This window comes from Leptodactylus fuscus, chromosome 7, assembly GCF_031893055.1.
Source record: "Leptodactylus fuscus isolate aLepFus1 chromosome 7, aLepFus1.hap2, whole genome shotgun sequence".
Classification (NCBI taxonomy): domain Eukaryota; kingdom Metazoa; phylum Chordata; class Amphibia; order Anura; family Leptodactylidae; genus Leptodactylus; species Leptodactylus fuscus.
In genome coordinates, this window is record NC_134271.1 from 11,698,267 (window position 1) to 11,718,282 (window position 20,016).

Here is a 20,016-nt window from a genome sequence, read left to right on the forward strand (position 1 = left end):
AGTGGAACGGGTACTTTGTACCTCAGTTTAGATGGAGTGGTGGGCAGACGAAATACACTTGTGGGCCATTCTTCGGTATAAGATGAAATATAGTCCTTTGATCACTATTCAGAATGGGTTGCAAGCTACCCCTGTTCTCGTCATTGGTGGGGTCGCGGCCGTCGGGCCCCCGCCGCTGATCAGCTTCTTAACACCTATCCTGTGACTGGAGCATTAGGGTGCAACCACTTTAGCTCTGATCTCCCTAATAGGTGGTCTGATGGGTTTTGTAGACTGGACGCCCCCTTGAAGTGCTGTCTTTCCTGGTTCCGGTCCCATTGGATCCCCTTAGTCTCTTGTATACTGATCTATTAGGATCCTAGTAATTTGTGGGGTCTCGGATAGTTCATTCTCTCCATTACCAAGACTTGTTGTTTGCCGGTGTCAGCTGCGGCCCTGGCTCTGTACATAGGGCCCGCTGACCGCAGGGTCACTGACCCATCTTTTCTCCTGGAATTCCTCTCCTCATTACTCTGCAGTCTCATCCTATAGAAATAAGACAGGGCTGGAGACAAATCTTCATTCCTTCCCCCTGGTTACAGTTTGTATAACCCCGGTATCCCTCCGTGTCCATAAGAGGCCGATCCTCAAGTGTGTAAGAAGTGAAGACACATCTGCTGCGGGACAGTTCGAGGAAGGGATATTGGTCTGTGTAATTATTAACTCGACTCAGACGGCGAGGAATTTACTGCCCGGCTGAAAGGTGAAACGGGCAAACGTCAGGTCTCCTCATTAGAGGCTTGTTCACACTCCTGTTATTGGGGCTGTATTCATACAATATAAATATATCCTTCTAGACAGTGCCAGTCTCTTCGTTCCACCAGTCTGTACACCAAAGCACTCGCCATCTAGTACACACACAGACCAAAGTCAGGTGTTTGTATTGTTGGAGGGGGGAACAGTTGGGACAGGTGGTCGACAATTGCCCCCTGTGACGCTTATCCTCAATGTTTCCAAAGGGAATGTCCAGGACCCAGCAAAGCTGGATACTGATGATCTGGGTCAACGCCAAGACCCCGCAACGATCAGCTGTTCTGACTGCTGTATGGCATCTACCGGGTTCATGGCCAGGACCAGCTCTGCTCCTACTTAAGTTCCTTGCGCCGACGCTACACCGTATACAGCTCCTGTCTGTAAACTGTAGTAATGGCGCCGAAAACTGGCACCACCTTATTGAATAGGAGCAGAGCTGGTTCTGGCCGTATACCTGGCATCCAAAACAGCTGATCGGCGCGGGTTCTAGATGTTAGACCCTGACCGATCAGTCATGAACTTGTGATGGTTATCACAAGTTCTGGTAGTGGAGGGGCCTTCAGCGTGACTGCGTGTCCTACCGTCCGACTACAAGTCCGTGACTCATCCCCTGGGTCATACGTATAGCATGTGCCTGGTCACGGTGAACATACCAGCTCGTCTCCTCTCCATAGCTTTATGTTGTCACCTCCATTTATTACACTGTTATTGGCTGACCTTGTATACTCTCTTTAGGGGGTCAGTAGAGGGGCAGGTTCTTCCATTTATATTCACTATATACTATATATAAGAGGTGCACCCAGTCTCTTGCAGCGGTAAAGACAATTTGCATGAAAATTCTTGCTAGGGCTGATTTGCAGTTTGCATTCCCATTTAATAGGACTAATCTCCATGTTGGATCCCAGTTCCTGTGGCAATAATTGACTTATCACTCCTTGGCCATGTGACCCTTTTTACTGTCTGCATCTGAATAGGGCATTGGGCCCCGTGCATTAGTGTTTGCTACATGTGGGTGAAATCTGTGTATAACACTTGTGCCTGACCCTTAGGACGTATTCACATGTTGCATTCAACAGTTTTCTGTGCATTTTTTTTTTCTCCCATTGAAGTGAACGGAAATTTTTCCGCTGATATCCATCGCCAATCCTGCCTGTGAACGTGTGAACGTTCCCTAATATTCCTGCTGTAGATTTTGCGCTTATCATTGAGACTTACAAGTGAATTATTTTCGTCTTCCAGGAGTTTGCGGCGCTGACTAAAGAGCTTAATATCTGCCGGGAGCAGCTGCTGGAGCGGGAGGAAGAGATTGCAGAGTTAAAGGCCGAGAGGAACAATACCCGGGTAAGAATTGCGCCTGCTATGGCGCAGCGTGGGTGCAGGAGACAGTCATGGTCTATTTTACCTAATTTATCTCCCCTTGTGTCCATTTTGCTCCCGTCTTTCCTACTTCGGATCCTCGCAGCTACTCCTGGAACACTTGGAGTGTCTCGTATCTCGGCACGAGCGCTCTCTCAGGATGACCGTGGTGAAGAGACAGGCTCAGTCCCCGGCCGGAGTCTCCAGTGAAGTTGAAGTTTTGAAAGCGCTGAAGTCTCTTTTTGAACATCACAAAGCTCTAGATGAAAAGGTAAATGTGTGTGTGACCGATCCCGACAAGCCGCTCGCGTGTGACTGATGCCAGATAATACTTTAATGGGGCTGAAACCGGTTTCTGAGCGCAGCACGTTTCAGTTCCCTTCTTGTTTGACTTAGTTTACATGAGCAGGGTTTTTTTTTTCTGAGACGTGATGGGATTGCAACTTCTGCTTATCACTAGAAACTAGCAACAAACCCATTGTTCTAAAGTGACAAATACAATGTAGCAATAGGGCTGTATTAGGAATATCCTATTGTTTTGTGTCTGCAGTTCCTATGCAAGCCTATTCGTCTCCTTGGTTTCAGACTATTTGATCTTGTGATATTTCTGTGCTGCACGCTCCCCTGTTTTTTCTCCCTGTGATAAATTAGCAACCGGGCGCTAAAACTCCCTAAATTTCCAAGAGGCATAACAGAGGAACAGCACAATGTAGAGATCTAAACAGATGCTCCAGAATTGTAGCAAATACTTAACCTATACAATACAAGGAACATGTCAAGAGGGGAAGGGTCCTCTTAAGTCTGTTTTGTATAGATGTAATGATATGTTAAGGAGTATTCTCCATGTAAGATGAATTGTGTCTTAGTCCTTTGTCTCCTTTACAGGTGAGGGAGCGTTTGCGAGTGGCGCTGGAGAGATGTAGCTTATTGGAAGAAGAGCTGGCAGTAACGCACAAGGAGGTGAGTGTGACCGGACACCATGAAGACCATATAGACCATTTTATGATCTAATCACGCTAATGATAATACCTCACTGTCGCCCCCTAGCTGATGATCTCACGAGAGCAGAACAATCAGAAGAAGAACTACAATGACAGCTCTGCAGATCACGAGCAGGACAATGCGCCCAACACTAATGGCAAGGTGAGGCTTCATTTCATGACAGTGAGGCGGTGTCACTCTGGAGAATATTCTGGAAAAGTGACAGTAACGTAAACCTATTCTTCTATATACATATTCCTCCTTCTCTTTAGCAGTTACTACTTTTCACTCCTTACTGATGCTCCTTTTCAAACTCCTTCTCCTTACTGCTTTTCCACCTCTTCCACTTTCTTTTTACTGCTTTTCGTCCTCTACCACCTCTTCCTTACTGCTCTTCCTCCTCACTGCTTTTCCTCTTCTGCTGCCTCCTTCTTACGCCCCATTCACACAGGGCAGGATGGGGCGGATTATGGCGCTGAGTCCACGTCATAATCTCCCTCCTCACAATGGAGGTCTATGTAGAGCGCCAGCTTACTTTTTTCCGTGAGTGGCATGTCCTTTCTTCAGGCAGACTCCGCGGCTGATTCAGCCCCGGCGTCCGCCTCGCAGCAGCACCCTCTGGACTAGGCCCATTCATTTGAGCCTATTTCGGAGGGGGAATCCACGACTGTCGGAAGCCGCGACAGTCGTGGCAGGCGCTTTTTGTCCCTATTGTGATGCAGGACCAAAATCTGCCAATCCGGTCCCCGTGTGAACGGGGCCCACCTCCTTACTGCTTTTCCTCCTCTGCTGCCACATCTTTAAGCTGAGTTTGCACTGAGTTTTTTGGTCAGGAATCTGCCTCAAAATCAGCCTCCAAAAAAAGCCTCCCAATACAACTCTATTGGGAGACTTTTTTCGGAGGCTGATTTTGTGGCTGACCAAAAATCTCTGTGTGAACTCAACCTCACTGCTTTTTCTCCTCTGCCGCCTCTTCCTTACTACTTTTTCTCCTCTGCCACCACCTCCTGACTGCTCATCCACCTCTGCCTCCTTCTCCTGACTGCTCATCCACCTCTGCCTCCTTCTCCTGACTGCTCATCCACCTCTGCCTCCTTCTCCTTACTGCTCATCCACTTCTGCCTCCTTCTCCTTACTGCTTTTCCTCCTCTGCCTCCTTCTCCTTACTACTTTTCCTCCCTGCCGCCTTCTCCTGACTGCTCATCCACCTCTGCCTCCTTCTCCTGACTGCTCATCCACCTCTGCCTCCTTCTCCTTACTGCTCATCCACCTCTGCCTCCTTCTCCTTACTACTTTTTCTCCTCTGCCACCACCTCCTGACTGCTCATTCACCTCTGCCTCCTTCTCCTGACTGCTCATCCACCTCTGCCTCCTTCTCCTTACTGCTCATCCACTTCTGCCTCCTTCTCCTTACTGCTTTTCCTCCTCTGCCTCCTTCTCCTTACTACTTTTCCTCCCTGCCACCACCTCCTGACTGCTCATCCACCTCTGCCTCCTTCTCCTGACTGCTTATCCACCTCTGCCTCCTTCTCCTTACTACTTTTCCTCCCTGCCGCCTTCTCCTGACTGCTCATCCACCTCTGCCTCCTTCTCCTTACTGCTCATCCACCTCTGCCTCCTTCTCCTTACTGCTCATCCACCTCTGCCTCCTTCTCCTGACTGCTCATCCACCTCTGCCTCCTTCTCCTGACTGCTCATCCACCTCTGCATCCTTCTCCTTACTGCTCATCCACCTCTGCCTCCTTCTCCTGACTGCTCATCCACCTCTGCCTCCTTCTCCTGACTGCTCATCCACCTCTGCCTCCTTCTCCTGACTGCTCATCCACCTCTGCCTCCTTCTCCTGACTGCTCATCCACCTCTGCCTCCTTCTCCTGACTGCTCATCCACCTCTGCCTCCTTCTCCTTACTACTTTTCCTCCCTGCCGCCTTCTCCTTACTGCTCATCCACCTCTGCCTCCTTCTCCTGACTGCTCATCCACCTCTGCCTCCTTCTCCTGACTGCTCATCCACCTCTGCCTCCTTCTCCTGACTGCTCATCCACCTCTGCCTCCTTCTCCTTACTACTTTTCCTCCCTGCCGCCTTCTCCTTACTGCTCATCCACCTCTGCCTCCTTCTCCTGACTGCTCATCCACCTCTGCCTCCTTCTCCTGACTGCTCATCCACCTCTGCCTCCTTCTCCTGACTGCTCATCCACCTCTGCCTCCTTCTCCTGACTGCTCATCCACCTCTGCCTCCTTCTCCTTACTACTTTTCCTCCCTGCCGCCTTCTCCTTACTGCTCATCCACCTCTGCCTCCTTCTCCTTACTGCTCATCCACCTCTGCCTCCTTCTCCTTACTGCTCATCCACCTCTGCCTCCTTCTCCTTACTGCTCATCCACCTCTGCCTCCTTCTCCTGACTGCTCATCCACCTCTGCCTCCTTCTCCTGACTGCTCATCCACCTCTGCCTCCTTCTCCTGACTGCTCATCCACCTCTGCCTCCTTCTCCTTACTGCTCATCCACCTCTGCCTCCTTCTCCTGACTGCTCATCCACCTCTGCCTCCTTCTCCTGACTGCTCATCCACCTCTGCCTCCTTTGATTCTCTACAAAACTGAGCAACTCCATAAAGCTGGGAAGGCTTTTTTTTTTTCTTTTTTAGGGCTAGTTCAAACAGGGTTCCACGTGAACACATTGTGTCGCGGCTTTCCGCTCCGGATTAGGCCCAAATTAATGGGTCTAGTCCGGAGGGTGGTGTCGTGAGGCGGACGGAATCCGCCTGAAGAAAGGGCAGCTCGCTTCTTTTTTTATGTGAGCGGGACCAAACTGCTCACAGAACAAGGAAATGACCGGCTCCCATTTATATCAATGGAAGCCGGCAGGATTTTGACGCGGCTTCCGCGTCAAAATCCTGACCATTTTGCCCCGTGTGAACTAGCCCTAAATTTACCAGCACAGCGATCACAAAGTGTTATGTAGTAAAGCTGATCTACTTTATGGCACTTTCTCATTTAAAGAGCTGTTAGCGGAGATTTCCGATGCTATGTAGTTTTCTGGATGAAAATGTCTTACCCCTTCGCAACTATCAGAACGACGCTGTATATGAAGGTGCTATAATGTACTTTGGTCCTCAGGTATTGATCTGAGGTTTCTGCAGGAGTGGAGTGCGGTGTATTCTTTATTGGGTTGTTTCATAAGCAATGTCTGACGATAGCCGGCCTCGTCCAGTTCACGTGGTTCACCATCACTCCCGTCACATGGAGAGCTCTGGGTCTACCGGTCTTGTGGCTTCAGGAGGTCTGCCCTCCATGAATAATTCCTTTAAATACAGTTCCTCTTTTTCCTTCATGTATTTCTCCGCTCCTTTGGCTGCATACTTGCATATATAATATAACACTGGACGTACTTTCCTCTTCATTACTGTTCCTGAGATAAACCATGAAGTTGTCACATGTGCCGACTATCCCTATAACACAACAGGCCGCCCTCTGATGTGATGATTTAATATAATGTTCGTACATATCCCTAATCTGATCAGTCAGTTTTCCAGAGTGTTAATTTTCTTTTTTTTTTTTTTTTAATTTTTTTTCTTTTTTTTTAATATATTTTTGACAGAGATCATCCGACGGCTCTATAAATCACGACGAAGACCTGTCCAAAGTGATGGAGCTTCAGGATGTCATTGAGAAACAGAGCAAGGAGCAGGGTCAGATGAAGGAGCGCCTAGCCATCCTGTCTAACCGGGTTACTGAGCTGGAGGAAGATTTGGACACGGCCAGGAAAGATCTCATTAAATCTGAGGAGATGAACACAAAGCTGCAACGTGACGTACGAGAGGTGAGGAGAGATGACGCAGTCTGGAGGGAACCGGGTAGAGCAATGTTATAGGGAGGGGGGGGGGGGGGATTTATTAAAGCTGATGCAAATGAAAGAACATGTGGGAGAAGCGTTGTGTGCAGAGGGACGCGTGGGTGGAGCATTGGGTGCAGAGGGACGCGTGGGTGGAGCATTGGGTGCAGAGGGACGCGTGGGTGGAGCATTGGGTGCAGAGGGACGCGTGGGTGGAGCATTGGGTGCAGAGGGACCTATGGGCGGAGCATTGGATGCAGGGGAATGTTTGGGAGGAGCACTAGGTTTAGGGGAAGGTCAGGGAAGAGCATCAAGATGCAGGGGTTTGTATGGGAGGGGCATCATATGTAGGACAGATTACCCCGCTAATGGAGGAGGAGATCTGTTGAAACATGACAAGGTATGTAAAATCTGGACAAGAGGTATCGGAATAGAAGAGGATTCTACAACATTAAAGAACATCGGTCTATTAGATGGAGCAGAGCTGATGTTTTTGGTGACCTTTATCTCTCTGCTTCTTCCTGCACAGGCCATGGCCCAGAAGGAAGATATGGAAGAGAGGATTACAACTCTCGAAAAACGCTACCTCGCTGCCCAGCGCGAAGCCACCTCCGTGCACGACCTCAATGATAAACTTGAAAATGAAATTGCTAATAAGGAATCGGTACTCCGCCAGGTAAGATGGGAAGATGGGGCCGGCTCGGGTAGGTGGGGCGGCTCGGGTAGATGGGTCTTCACTGTAAGTACCCAGACTATGTGGACATGTCATGTCGCTAACCACAACCTGCAGTGACTGTGGACGTCTCACTATTCCTCTATACTATTGATTTGTGGTCAGAGTGAAGAAAAGAATCGGCAGCTTCAGGAACGTCTCGAGTTGGCAGAGCAGAAGCTTCAGCAGACGATACGGAAAGCGGAAACCCTGCCCGAGGTGGAGGCGGAGTTGGCACAGAGAGTCGCTGCCCTTTCAAAGGTGAATGAGACCACTATGATACCGATTTGTTTTTGCCTCATGCTTCTTACAGTCAGTTTTACTGTCTTCTAAGATATTTTGGGTCTATAGCCGTTTCCTTTCTGCAGATTATCATAGGAGACTTGTCTCATGTATTTTGCAGAAATCTGACCGGGGCCGCTGCCTATAAGAAATTGAACTGGCCCTTTACAAAAAGCAATACCCTAATGTAGTATAACGAGGATTACTTTTACAGCACAGGAGGGTTCCCATAATATGTGACAGGGTTCCTATGGATAGTAGAGGAGGATGTGCAGCTCAGGTGTCCTTTATTGGTAGGCGGCACCTCGTAAAATAGCCTGTAGTACGAGAGCTGCCTGTACTATCCAGATCTGACTGTTTTATGACCTCCAATCCTTACAGCTGACTCGTGTAATATAGCCTGGGTCTGCGGGGAGAATACAGGGAATTTCAGCCATGCACTTTATGGGAACTTCCCCTTTTGCTAAAGTGCAGGAGATTGCTATTGATGTTGTTGCCTTCCATATTTATACAAATGGCTCCAAGGCAATGCCCTCACCGCACAGACTCCTGCTTCAAGTGTCTGCCTTTATATTAGGACTGTTGTGTGTTTCTGGTCCTACAGAATTACCCGACTGTCCGTATTAAATCCCTTGTTACAGTTGGGCGATGTGACGTTACCCTTAGATTGTGCAAGGAGCTACAGCCTCTATCTATGCCTTCTTCCCAGCAAGGGGTATTCCCATATTAAAAAGTGATTCCGTATCCATGGGATAATGTATAACTTGCAGACTGACCACTCAAACCCCCACTGATCGGAAGTACAGGTGAGTTTTGGGTGCATGGGTGGTCAGGTCAGGGTGTGTGCACCGCTCCATTCATTTCAATGGGAGCACCAGATTTGGCCAAGTTCTGTTTTTTAGCTATTGCCAGAACTCCCATTGAAATGAATAGAGCATATATCCTACGGCCCAAATACAGACTGCCCCTTCTCCTGCAAATTATCTGTGGCCTTTTAAAATGGGAATACCTCTTTTAAAGAGATCCTATCATTGGATACCCTTTTTTGGAAACCCTTAATAAAGTCTATTCTTCTCCTACCTTTAGATGTCTTCTCTGCGCCACCGTTCGGTAGAAATCCGTGTTTTCTTCGGAATGCAAATGAGTTCTCTCGCAGCACTGGGGGCGTCCCCAATGCTGCGAGAGAAATCTCCAGCGCCGACTCCATCTTCTTCAGGAACGGCCTCTCCCTGTGTCGTCTTCCGTCCTGTGTTTCAATCTTCTAGGCCTCTGGAAGAGCCAACTGTGCATGCCCGGGCCACAAGAAAATGTCACACCAGTTTACTGTGTAAGTGGCCACAAGAAAATGGCAGCTTAATGTGTAAGCGGCCATTTTCTTGTGGCCCGTGCATACTCAGTCTGCTCGGCCCAGGCCTAGAAGATCCAGGAGGAGTTGCAGAAGAATGGCCAATGTCCGGATATTAGGACTGTGTTGTCCAGTTCTGTGTTGTAATGACTCTTCCCATTGTCAGTCCTATTGTATCTGCTGCATCCAGAATAATATCCGCTAAACTGTCGTCCTCGCCTCTAGTGTGCTAACCTCTTCCTTCTAGTATGTGCGCGTGTGTTTGTCACTTTTCTTGTCCTCTGACTCTGTAGTCTGAGCTTTTGCCTCCGGGAAAGCCTGCCGCTAAGGAAGCTAAGGTGTTTGGACTTGCGCCTGTACCTAGGAAGGTAGACTTCGCTCACTGTTTTCTGCCATGCTTGCTCCATTGCTTTCTCTGATGAAGGGCAGTGAACGGATCCCATGCACCCATCAGCGGCCATACCTAACAACCCATTCCATGGCTGGGATGTGTCCGCCATACCGAGTGAGCCTCTGCACTGCATTCATTGAGCACTTGCTAAACACTCTGCATGTCTCGCTTCCGCTAACACGACTAAACTAGACCTCCAATGTACCAGCTGTGCACTGGTGCCACTCCTAAAGGGGACATGGCCTATTGCGGAAACCAAGTCTTTGTGTTCAATGTCTTTCTAAAAGCTTTTGGTGTCTTTGTTTTATATTGGACTATTTTTGTTTATTTTCTGTGCCATTTTCTAAGTCAAGTAATTCTGAAATCTCCCATTTTCTCTACGGCCACTAAGCCACAATAGTCTGCTCTTCCTGTTCTGTAGAGATCACTTCGTATCATATTATCAATACAGGCAGCTTTATAATGACCAAGAGGAGATTCATCTACTTGGACATTCTCAAACCTTAAAGGGGTTCTACCACAATTTTACATGATTGGGGTATGGGGGACTATGGTACTGCGTTTCACTTCCTCTTCATCACGTCCGTTGGGTCACATGGCCATGCAATTGCTCAGTCCCATTCAAACGAATAGAGCAGAGTTGCAATACCAAGCACAGCCACTATACAATGTACGGCACTGTGCTTGGTAAGTATTGAAGAGGCCACAGCAATCCGTGTCATAATCCCAGACATCCCCTTTAAATTGAGATACTTTTCTGTGCCTACCCTTTGGTTATCTGGAATATTTGATAATCCAGCAGGTGCCAGTTCTAGATAATGCCAGGCTTTGCATTTTGGTAAATGCCCCTTATCTCTTTGCCAAGTCCAAGTGACCTCATTAAGCTCACGGGTGACGTTTCCTACACCACCCTGGCCCGTTTAACTTTGCATCATGGAACACTCTGCACCTAAATGACAATATTAGATGTTCTGTAGGTTGGCATCACCAGGGCACCTAGATGCCCACTGATGCGTAGAGTTCCTGTGAACTGATACTCTTCATTCCTATCAATATTGATACGGATAACACTTAGCGTGGCTTCACTTTCACGTGACCAGAGGGGGGATGAAATACTGTAGACGTCAAACCTAACCAACCCCCCTAATGTCCGGAAATGCCCGAAATTTATTATAGACTCCGAATAGTGGAAATCACATCCCAGTCCCTGAATGGCAGCCAGGCATGTCGGCCTTTGGGCCAATGCTGGAGAAGTCATTGCACAGCCCCTTTATTCTAGTCATTGTTGGGATCCCAGTATCTAGACCACCACCATTGACATGACCGATCGGTGCACAAATTCTTTTCCATTGCAAGCCAAACAGATTTACACTTACTAGTCATGACCAGTGTCATTTAGGTTATTTTGGTGAAGCCCCTTTCCACAGGATCCACCATCTCGGCCAAGATTTTACTGTCTTAGTCCTCATTCACGTCGGTGTTTGGATTCCATCCGGGGGAGTCCGCATGGGAATGGCATACAAACGCAAATTGCAAGCGCTGGGCTGTAAAAGCACAGGGACCCCATAGACTATAATGGGGTTCGTGTCCTTGCCACGCTCTACCCGCACGAATCATGTGGACAGGAAACTAGATGGTGAACTGCTTTCCTGCCTGCATGATCTCTGTGGAGATCTGGACCCCATTATAGTCTATGGTGTCAGTGTGCTTTTACCAACACTTGCATTTGGTATTCCGTTTGGAGGGGGGGGTGCCCATGTTGACAGCTTTTATGTTGCTTCGTTTTTCTTTTTAGATGCACTGGAGTAAAAACAAATGTGGAGATAATTCAGATGATCTGCACAGGAGTTTAGTTTAGTATACACTAAGAGTATGTTCACAAACACTTATGATGGCTGCAGTTTCGGAAGGGAAGACTGAATTCACCTGCGGCTCTTACAGTCACATAGGCCATCACTTTATGCTCTGTATGATTTGGTCTCTGGGCCCCGAACAAGTCAGAGAATGAAGGGGTGCATCCTTTTAGGCCCCAAGCACACGGGGCAATCCAGACCAGAAAATCTGTCAACCGGATTTCCAAGTTTTGACCAAGCCATGAGATGGGTCTCTGCATCATAATGATCTATGATAGGAGTCCGCGGCTCGTGACTGTATATAGGGCATGCAGGGACTCCCAGTATCTTAGATTATGAGGCTGCAGGCACTCCTGACTAGGTTTGGGCCAGGACATGTGGACAATGTCTGGATTGCCGCATGTGCATGGTCCTTTTTTGGAACTGCTTCCGGCACCATGCAAGTGTAAGGGGTTGTGCTGCAGTTCCCTGCATTGGTAAGGGATAGGGGCGCTGCTGTATAGGAAAATTTGGAAGAGGGTTCAGAGCTAAATCGGCATCTTCAGAGGTCACCCCCCACCTATTATCCTAGCCACATAAGATAGCATTAACCCTTTCTGTGGGACCTATAAAAGCCTGCGCTTACTCATGTCATCCCCGAGGGGCCGTATATTGTGCGTTGTGTCATCTGCACCCGCTGCACAGCCAGGATTGGAATGGGCGGTCACCGCTACGGCGCACAGTTGCTGTTTGCTTATATTCACATTGCAATATCTCACCGATATCTGCGCCTTTATGTCGCTCTTTTCTTCTGTGTGACTCTGAAGGAGATTGCGGGGGTTTGATGAGAAGCGGACATGACAATTCTGTACCTTCCTGTCTTTGTCACTATAGGCCGAGGAGAGACATGGCAATATTGAAGAGCGGCTGCGTCAGATGGAATCTCAGCTGGAAGAGAAGAACCAGGAGCTGCAGCGGGTGAGACACGGCTGACATCAGATTGTATTCCTGGAGACGGATTCGCACAGTGTTTGCTTCGTCTGTTTGGTGTATGGGAATGCTCCTATTTCATACATTGGGTATATCCAGGGGCCCCTATTAAAGCGTGCAAGTCTCCTGACATATAGCTCCATAACGCCCTTGTCATAGGGTTTTTACACACCCTGGCTATCCTATAAATTCTTCTGTATTTTATATTACGCATAACATTTCAGATCTATCTGCTGTTCAGGGTCTGTGGAAAGCTGGGTGACCAGATAGGTCTTATGTTTTGCTATAGAGTCCTGTTTGTTTCTTTAGTAGTTTTTAGTGTGACTTGTCTACCTCATGACGTGGCTTTTAACATATGGTGGCCTTAAAGGTCACAAATCCGACACTGCTGACACCCATTAGCACCACTGCTAAGATTAGCGCTCTAAGTATGTCTGTGCCTAATTTAAGCAGCCTGTAAAGAGGACAGTCTCCTGCGCACAACAGTCTTGCGTAACCAGTCGATGTGCAATGTTTTAGACTCGCTCCTTAATCTCCCCAAATCTTAGGCCCGGCAGAGAGAGAAGATGAACGAGGAGCATAATAAGCGCCTGTCCGAGACCGTGGACAAACTTCTATCCGAGTCCAATGAGCGGTTACAGCTGCACCTGAAGGAGAGGATGGCGTCCCTGGAGGACAAGGTAAGGAGGGTTTATATAAGGAGTCTTATACATGGGGGAGGGGTATATGTGACGGGCAGCGGCGTGCTAGGGGTCAATGGAGTATTGGGGGTTTGATCTAATGTCTTAAAATCTCACTACTCTTACTGTACATTACTACAAGATGTTAGTTGGGGGGTCCTCCGAGCTGTCCCAGTCTCTGACATGGGGTTATAGTAGATACTGGCAGGATGCAATAGTCAACAATATCTGTGACCCTGCGGGGGCGCTATTTTGTTAGACATGTAAGTGTGTGTGGCCCCCCCTGCTCCTGTCAGAAAACCGCCCCGTAGTGTAAGGCACAAACCCCTCCATAGGACCCCTGCAGGGGGAACATGTGTGTGAGGTTTGTCCTCTAACACTCAAGTACATTGGGATCTGCTAGTGGAGCTCGGACTGATCTGGAGAAGATCACAAAAATCACCGTGTACGGGCAGCTGTGAGGGGTCACTGGGGGCGCTATGTTTGGCTATCATTGTTTTGGTATGTTGAAATCCAGATGCCTAATGTTTACCTCTCCTGACATGAAGGGGTGTGAGGCCCCCATACACATAAGGCTACGTCCACATGGACACCGGCGCAGAGTCCGTCTTATATCGTGGACAGATTTACGCAGGTACGGGATACCCAAATGACCCCAGTAGTCCATGGGGTCCCTCGGGGTCGGTTGCTGTTCGCCATTAGACAAACCAGCTTTACTGTTTAACCCTAAGACAGAACAAAAGATGGATCAAGCTGCGGCAATGTGAATGCGCCTGTAAATTGTCAGCTGTGATTAAAATAACACTAAAACTAATATGCCCCCACCCCCCCAGGTGCTTCCAGGGTCACCATGTGGTCCTTCCCATCAGCCTTTGTTTACATGACGGTGAAGTGTTCGTATACCCATGTGATCACCGCAGCCAATCACCTCAGCAGTTATGTCCTATATACCACCAAGACCAGCGAATGGCTGCCGCACTGACATTGATATATATGGACACGTCACCACTGCAGCTGTGTAAACAGGGCCTTACAGGGGGCTGAAGTGCAGCACATGATGAGTTAATAGGCTCCTTTTGTGTGCAAAAATTAACAAAACACTGTATTAATCCAAAACGTTTCCTCCGTTCCAGAATGCCCTCATCAGAGACGTAGAATCTGCCAAGAAGCTCATTGAGGAAATTCAGCACGAGAAGGTTGGTTTTGGGGCCATGACTGTTTTTAAAGGGTTGTTTCCGTCTTAAATTATTGCCTATACCACTCAGATCCCTACTGATCAGGAGAATGGGGAAATGGAGGAGGCAGGAGGTGTCGGCAGGCTCTCACTGCTCCATACGTTTCAATAGGAGTGTCAGAGATTGCCATTGCTGTCTCCCGCACTCCCAGTGAAACAGAGCACCAACACCAGCCCAACCACAAGAACAAAACTCTCCTGTTCTCCTTATTGGTGCGGGTCTGTGCAGTCGGTCCCCCCCCCCCCCCAATCTGCAATTTCTTGCGTTTAAGATGAGAATGCTCCTTTAAGGAATGCAATGCAAGTTAAAGGAATTGTATCATGAAGACATTCCCTGACCAAATGCCCTATGCCCATGTACATTTGGTGGCCATGTAAGACCGGATCCAGGTCTGAAGGTATCTGGCCGTTCATATCACATGGCGCGGTATTCATTGGAAGGGTCGCCTAGTAAGGCGGCTACATATTCCCTCTGCGGGAGAAACTCCTGAACATCTATGGCTTTCTCCAGGGAAATCAGCCGCTTGATGATAGCGAGATCACTGTGATGCCTGAAATTATATCAATATATACTGTACCACGTGTCCGGTCTCCCACTAGTCTCAGAATCTCTGATTGCTGTCAATGAATAGGAACATACCAAGGACTGAAAATCCTTCACCATAACCCTACACTCATGTGCTGGAAGTGATCTGGACCAGTTTTCAGCCTGTAAAGCAGATTTTCTATTTACTGCCGTCTTGCAGATGTAATTGTAGAATTCTGCAGAACTTGGGCAATGATTAAACTTTTATTTCCTGGCCTTATGTATGAAGGTTTTGAAGGTTTTGTGGGTAGTGGCCGATTATCACTTTCTTATCGCTTTTTTATTAGTTATGCACTTATGGGAAAGGGTCCAAATGTACACACCCAGATTAACCCTTGCTCTATCTGGGTTTTGGTGGCTACAATGGACAATAATATATCTGAACGGGGTATTCTTATATTGTGGAGTGATGGTAGCGCTTTAGCATATGCCAGCGTCTTGAGATCAGTGGGGTTCAGCCTCCGATTTAGTGATTTTCAAATAGTAGGACCAGAGCTGCAAACTCTACCACTGCTGGACAGAAGGCATCGGGGTACTTCAGCTCTGATCCTATCACCTGAACAGGAGGAGAGTTGCTTCCAGCGTCATCCATCTCTATGGCTGCAGGATCAGCTGATCGGTGTGGGTCCAGTTGTCAGACCCTCACCGATCTATCCAAATAGATTATATAGGTATAGCTATGTATTAGCATATGTGCAGTAAAGTCCTCTTGTCGGTAACTTTTATCTTCTTCTGCTTTATCAGGAGCAGCTAATGATTGAAATAGAAACCCTCAGATCCGAAAATGAGCAGGTCAGGATACGGGCGGCTTCCCTTCACCACAGGTACGAACACTTCCCTTTTGCTTCATAATACATAATCCACGTCGTGTTCAGTGGACGTCCAACTGCTAAGATGTAAAGACCCCGAGCGATCAGCTGTGAAGCGTGTGGTAGTAAGTGTCCCATTTCTCTGCAGTGCCTCCACAGGAGGATTGAAGTATTGCATGGTGCTTGTGAATTATTCAAAGGCTTAGTTCACACGAGGGGGCGGTAGGGTGGATTTTAGCACCGAGAGTGACGCGGAGAACCGCGTCACTCTTGGGTCAAAACCCGCCTGCCATGACTGTCGCGGCTTCTCTCTCCGGAATAGGCTCAAATGAATGGGCCGACACCATTGGTTGCTGCCACCAGGCGGACACTGCGGCTCAACGAGCCACAGAAGCCGCCTGAAGAAAGGGCAGCCTGTGACTTAGACCGCCATTTTGAGGCGGTGGATTATGACATGGATTACGCGCCGAGTGTGAACGAGCCCTAATATGCTCTGTGTCCTTTTTTTTTTTTTTTTTCAGCCGGCCACACCTGGGCAGCGTTCCTGACTTCCGATACGCTCTCGCACCTTCGTCATTGTCTGATGGACATCCCGATTCTTACAGTTCTTCACTGGTCCTACGCAGGCCGCAGAAAGGGCGACTAGCTGCTTTGCGTGATGAGCCCTCCAAGGTTTGCATTGGTTTTTTTTTGCATCCCACATAAACCGTACAGTAGAGATGCTATTCTGAGTTTATTCCATCTTATAAAGTGATAGTATATCGCTATTGTATACCATTACTTTATGATCTTCGCAGTCAACCACCCATCCTGAGAATGAAGGGCTGCAGCACTGGTGCACGAGGCAGTATACGGAATAGGGCAGAAGCTGGACGCTGGGCTATATCATTGTCTAGGGTCTGCTAGTTACTACTCCGATCATCCTTATAGGAGGAGGATGCTGGGGGTGCAGGAAGGTCTGTGCACTTAAGCACTAGGCCCGTTGCTTGTTTGCAAAGCACTCCCTGTATCATGTGCAATATCGTGCCCAAAGTTACATTGACATTGCTGCTACTACAAGCCTGTTGTCCTATGGGACCATTTTGCAGCAGTCAAATTCCTTGCATCTAGCATTCATCCTTGTAAATAGATGGCTAGGATCTAGCTCCATCCTATATCATTCTTGCAAGCCGGTGTCCCTACTGGGAAATCCTTAGACATGAGCATTGCCATTGTCTATACATCTGTGTGGTAGTTTTCTAGTCTCTCGTGTGTATGCCCGGCTATTTGCTGCCTCTCGATGACTCTCGCAGCTTTGCTTCTTGCAGTTCTCATCACATGACTGTATCTAAAATCCTTGTTTTCTCTTTCTCTCCTTCCCTCTCTGGATCTGCATTCTCAGCACGTAAGTGTCTCCCTCCGCAGTGTGACTTGCGTATTGCAGTTTTCATTCTTTCTTTTTGCTCGGATTTGATCCAAAGGAAAGCCTCGACGCCTTGTACTTAGTGGCTTGTTCTTTGCCTTTTGCAGGTACAGACTCTCAATGAGCAGGACTGGGAGCGAGCCCAGCAGGCGAGCGTCCTGGCCAACGTGGCCCAAGCTTTTGAGAGCGACGTGGATATTTCCGACATGGAGGATGACAGAGACACCATTTTCAGCTCTGTAGATCTTCTCTCCCCGTGCGGCCAGGCGGACGCTCAGACCCTGGCAGTTATGTTGCAGGAACAGTTGGACGCTATCAATAAGGAAATCAGGTATATAAGGAATAATACCGCCTGCGGAATATCGGATTGTGCCTGTATTATTCAGAATTATGGTTTCTGTGATTTCTTGTGCCGCTTATATGAAGCCTCCTTAAACTGGACTATCCACTGGATAGGTCATGAGAATCTGATCTTTGGTGGGTCCAACACCTGAACCCTACACAGATCAGCTGCTCATTACCCAAGTGGAAGAGGATCCGAATCGGTCTGACCCTGTTTAACTAATGCGACTTGATGCTCTTGATAGTCCCATGTAAGGTCGCGCATGCACAGCACAGACATAGGAATAAGTGGAGCATATTAAGGCCCCATGTCCAAGACCAAATGTGCTTCTGATGTGGGGTTGAGTTTGCAGCAGAATACACTTGGATGACACGGAGTAAAATCTGTGATGCATTCACATCTATGGGGCCTTTTGATCTATTCTGTCCCGATGACACGGAGCAGGGTATGACCTGCTCTGTAAGCATCCCGGTCATCTCAGCATAATGGATCCGAAGCCTCCATAAAGATGAATACATCCCTGAATGCACTCGGATGTCACTCGTTTCCAAGTTGCAAGCACACCCGGTCAGGTGCATGGGGCCTACCTGCACATCCTGGCGATTTATATCAGACTCCGCCGGGTTCAGCCTTGTAGCCACAAACCTAAACCTTTATCCATTTTTCCAGATTCAATTTTGATGCAAAATTGCATGAAGGCGCTGTCAATGTAAATGCAACTATATATGGGGTATACCACAATGTTTTATTATGTTATGATTTATATATATTTGCCAAAAATGTGAAACTAATCACAACAGAAAGGGTTAATAAACGGAGAGCCCATTCTTTTAGTCTGTTCAGTTTGTTGGAGGGCGCTCTACCTTACATGGCTGTCCTACTTTTGTCTGATTAGGTTAATACAAGAAGAGAAGGAGACCACGGAGCAGAGAGCCGAGGAGATCGAGTCTCGGGTGGGCAGCGGAAGCTTAGACAACATTGGCCGCTTCAGGTCCATGACTTCTATCCCTCCCTTGTTCACCGGCACCTCCCTGGCCGGGTCCTCCCCACCTGGTAGCGGCCGATCGACCCCCAGAAGAATCCCGCACAGCCCCGCACGGGAAGTGGATAGGCTGGGTGTCATGACTTTGGTAAGTATTCTGTGCGGAAATGCTGGGTCGTGTAGTCCGCACCATCCACCATGTGTCCTAGTCATTGACAAGCTAGGACATACAACTGCTGAGGTGCCCTGTGTTGTGATCCCGTCATTGTGGCCAACTATAGTGGGCACTCGTGTCCTATAAATCTATACAGCTTCCAATGAGTAGTTAAGTCCAAACATAGTTAGCGCCCCCAAGTGGTGGCTTCAGCCGGGATTTATAATATATCAAATCACATTGTATATTAAGAAAGTGATGAGTGGGGCCCATTGGGACCCTGTGGATCTCTGTTATATGGGTTCGGTAATAGGGCAGCAGTGCTCGGACTGTATTTCTGCTGCTGAGTGGACTGTACAATGGGGATTTTACCTTCTATCGGATTATTTTCACCTTTTCTATCATTGATCTGACCTTTACTAAGAAAAATTCCTTTCTTCAGATCGTTCCCTGTTGATGTCCATTGACCTTTTATTATACTGGGGAAAAGCATTTTCATATTCCGAAAAATCACAGCATGTCCCTCAGCATGTCAGCGTCAACTTCTACAGAGAAGGCAGATTGTGTCCTGACATTGACTAACAGGGAATTGTACGACTTGTATTAAATGGGTTATCCGGTTTCTAATATTGACGGTCTATCATTAGCATCGGTCATCAATATTAGATTTATAAGGGTCCGACAGCCGAGACCCCCACAGGTTTGCTGTTTCGGGACAGCATGGCTCCTGTTAAGGTTTATATACCGGTACCTGCGCTGATCACTCTCCATACGGTTCTTGTGCTGCAGAGCTGCCCCATAGACTTCATTGGGAATGAAAGGGATTGTAGCATAAAAAAAAATAAAAAAAAATTGTCGATCACACCTAGGAATAGCCTTAAGAAAGTCTATTCTTCTCCTACCTTTAGATGTCTTCTCCGCGCTGCCGTTCGGTAGAAATCCCAGTTTTCGTCGGTATGTAAATGAGTTCTCTCGCAGCACTGGAGGCGGTCCTCATTGCTCAAACAGCACTGGGGGCGTCCCTAATGCTGCGAGAGAACTCTCCAGCGACAACTCCATCTTCTTCAGGAACGGCCTCTCTTCATTTCTTCTTCCGGCGCTGGCTTCAGACTTCTAGGCCTCAGGCAGAGCAGACTGCGCATGCCCACAGGTCACAAGAAAATGGCCGCTTACACAGTAAGTAAGCTGCCATTTTCTTGTGGCCTGTGGGCATGCACAGTCGGCTCTTCCCGAGACCTAGAATTTTGACCCTCAGAGCCGGAAGAAGACGCATGAAGAATCCGTTCCTGAAGAAGACTTAGGCGTCACTGGAGAGT

The 20,016-nt window shown here is 48.1% G+C and overlaps 1 protein-coding gene across 10 annotated transcripts in view; it reads left to right on the top strand.

Moving 5' to 3' along the window:
• PPFIA1 (PPFI scaffold protein A1) overlaps positions 1–20,016 on the top strand; it is a 53,082-nt gene that overhangs the window by 16,682 nt on the left and 16,384 nt on the right. For 9 of the 10 annotated variants that reach the window (XM_075281007.1, XM_075281008.1, XM_075281009.1 and 6 more), the window contains exons 3-16: positions 2,032–2,133; positions 2,255–2,419; positions 3,034–3,108; positions 3,196–3,291; positions 6,725–6,946; positions 7,488–7,634; positions 7,797–7,931; positions 12,415–12,498; positions 13,059–13,190; positions 14,324–14,386; positions 15,755–15,834; positions 16,341–16,491; positions 17,329–17,552; positions 18,460–18,694. In XM_075281007.1, the coding sequence (XP_075137108.1) occupies positions 2,032–2,133; positions 2,255–2,419; positions 3,034–3,108; positions 3,196–3,291; positions 6,725–6,946; positions 7,488–7,634; positions 7,797–7,931; positions 12,415–12,498; positions 13,059–13,190; positions 14,324–14,386; positions 15,755–15,834; positions 16,341–16,491; positions 17,329–17,552; positions 18,460–18,694 (1,911 nt within the window). Of the gene's footprint in view, positions 1–2,031; positions 2,134–2,254; positions 2,420–3,033; positions 3,109–3,195; positions 3,292–6,724; positions 6,947–7,487; positions 7,635–7,796; positions 7,932–9,590; positions 9,666–12,414; positions 12,499–13,058; positions 13,191–14,323; positions 14,387–15,754; positions 15,835–16,340; positions 16,492–17,328; positions 17,553–18,459; positions 18,695–20,016 lie in introns of all 10 variants that reach the window. The other variant, XM_075281013.1, reaches the window with a different exon arrangement.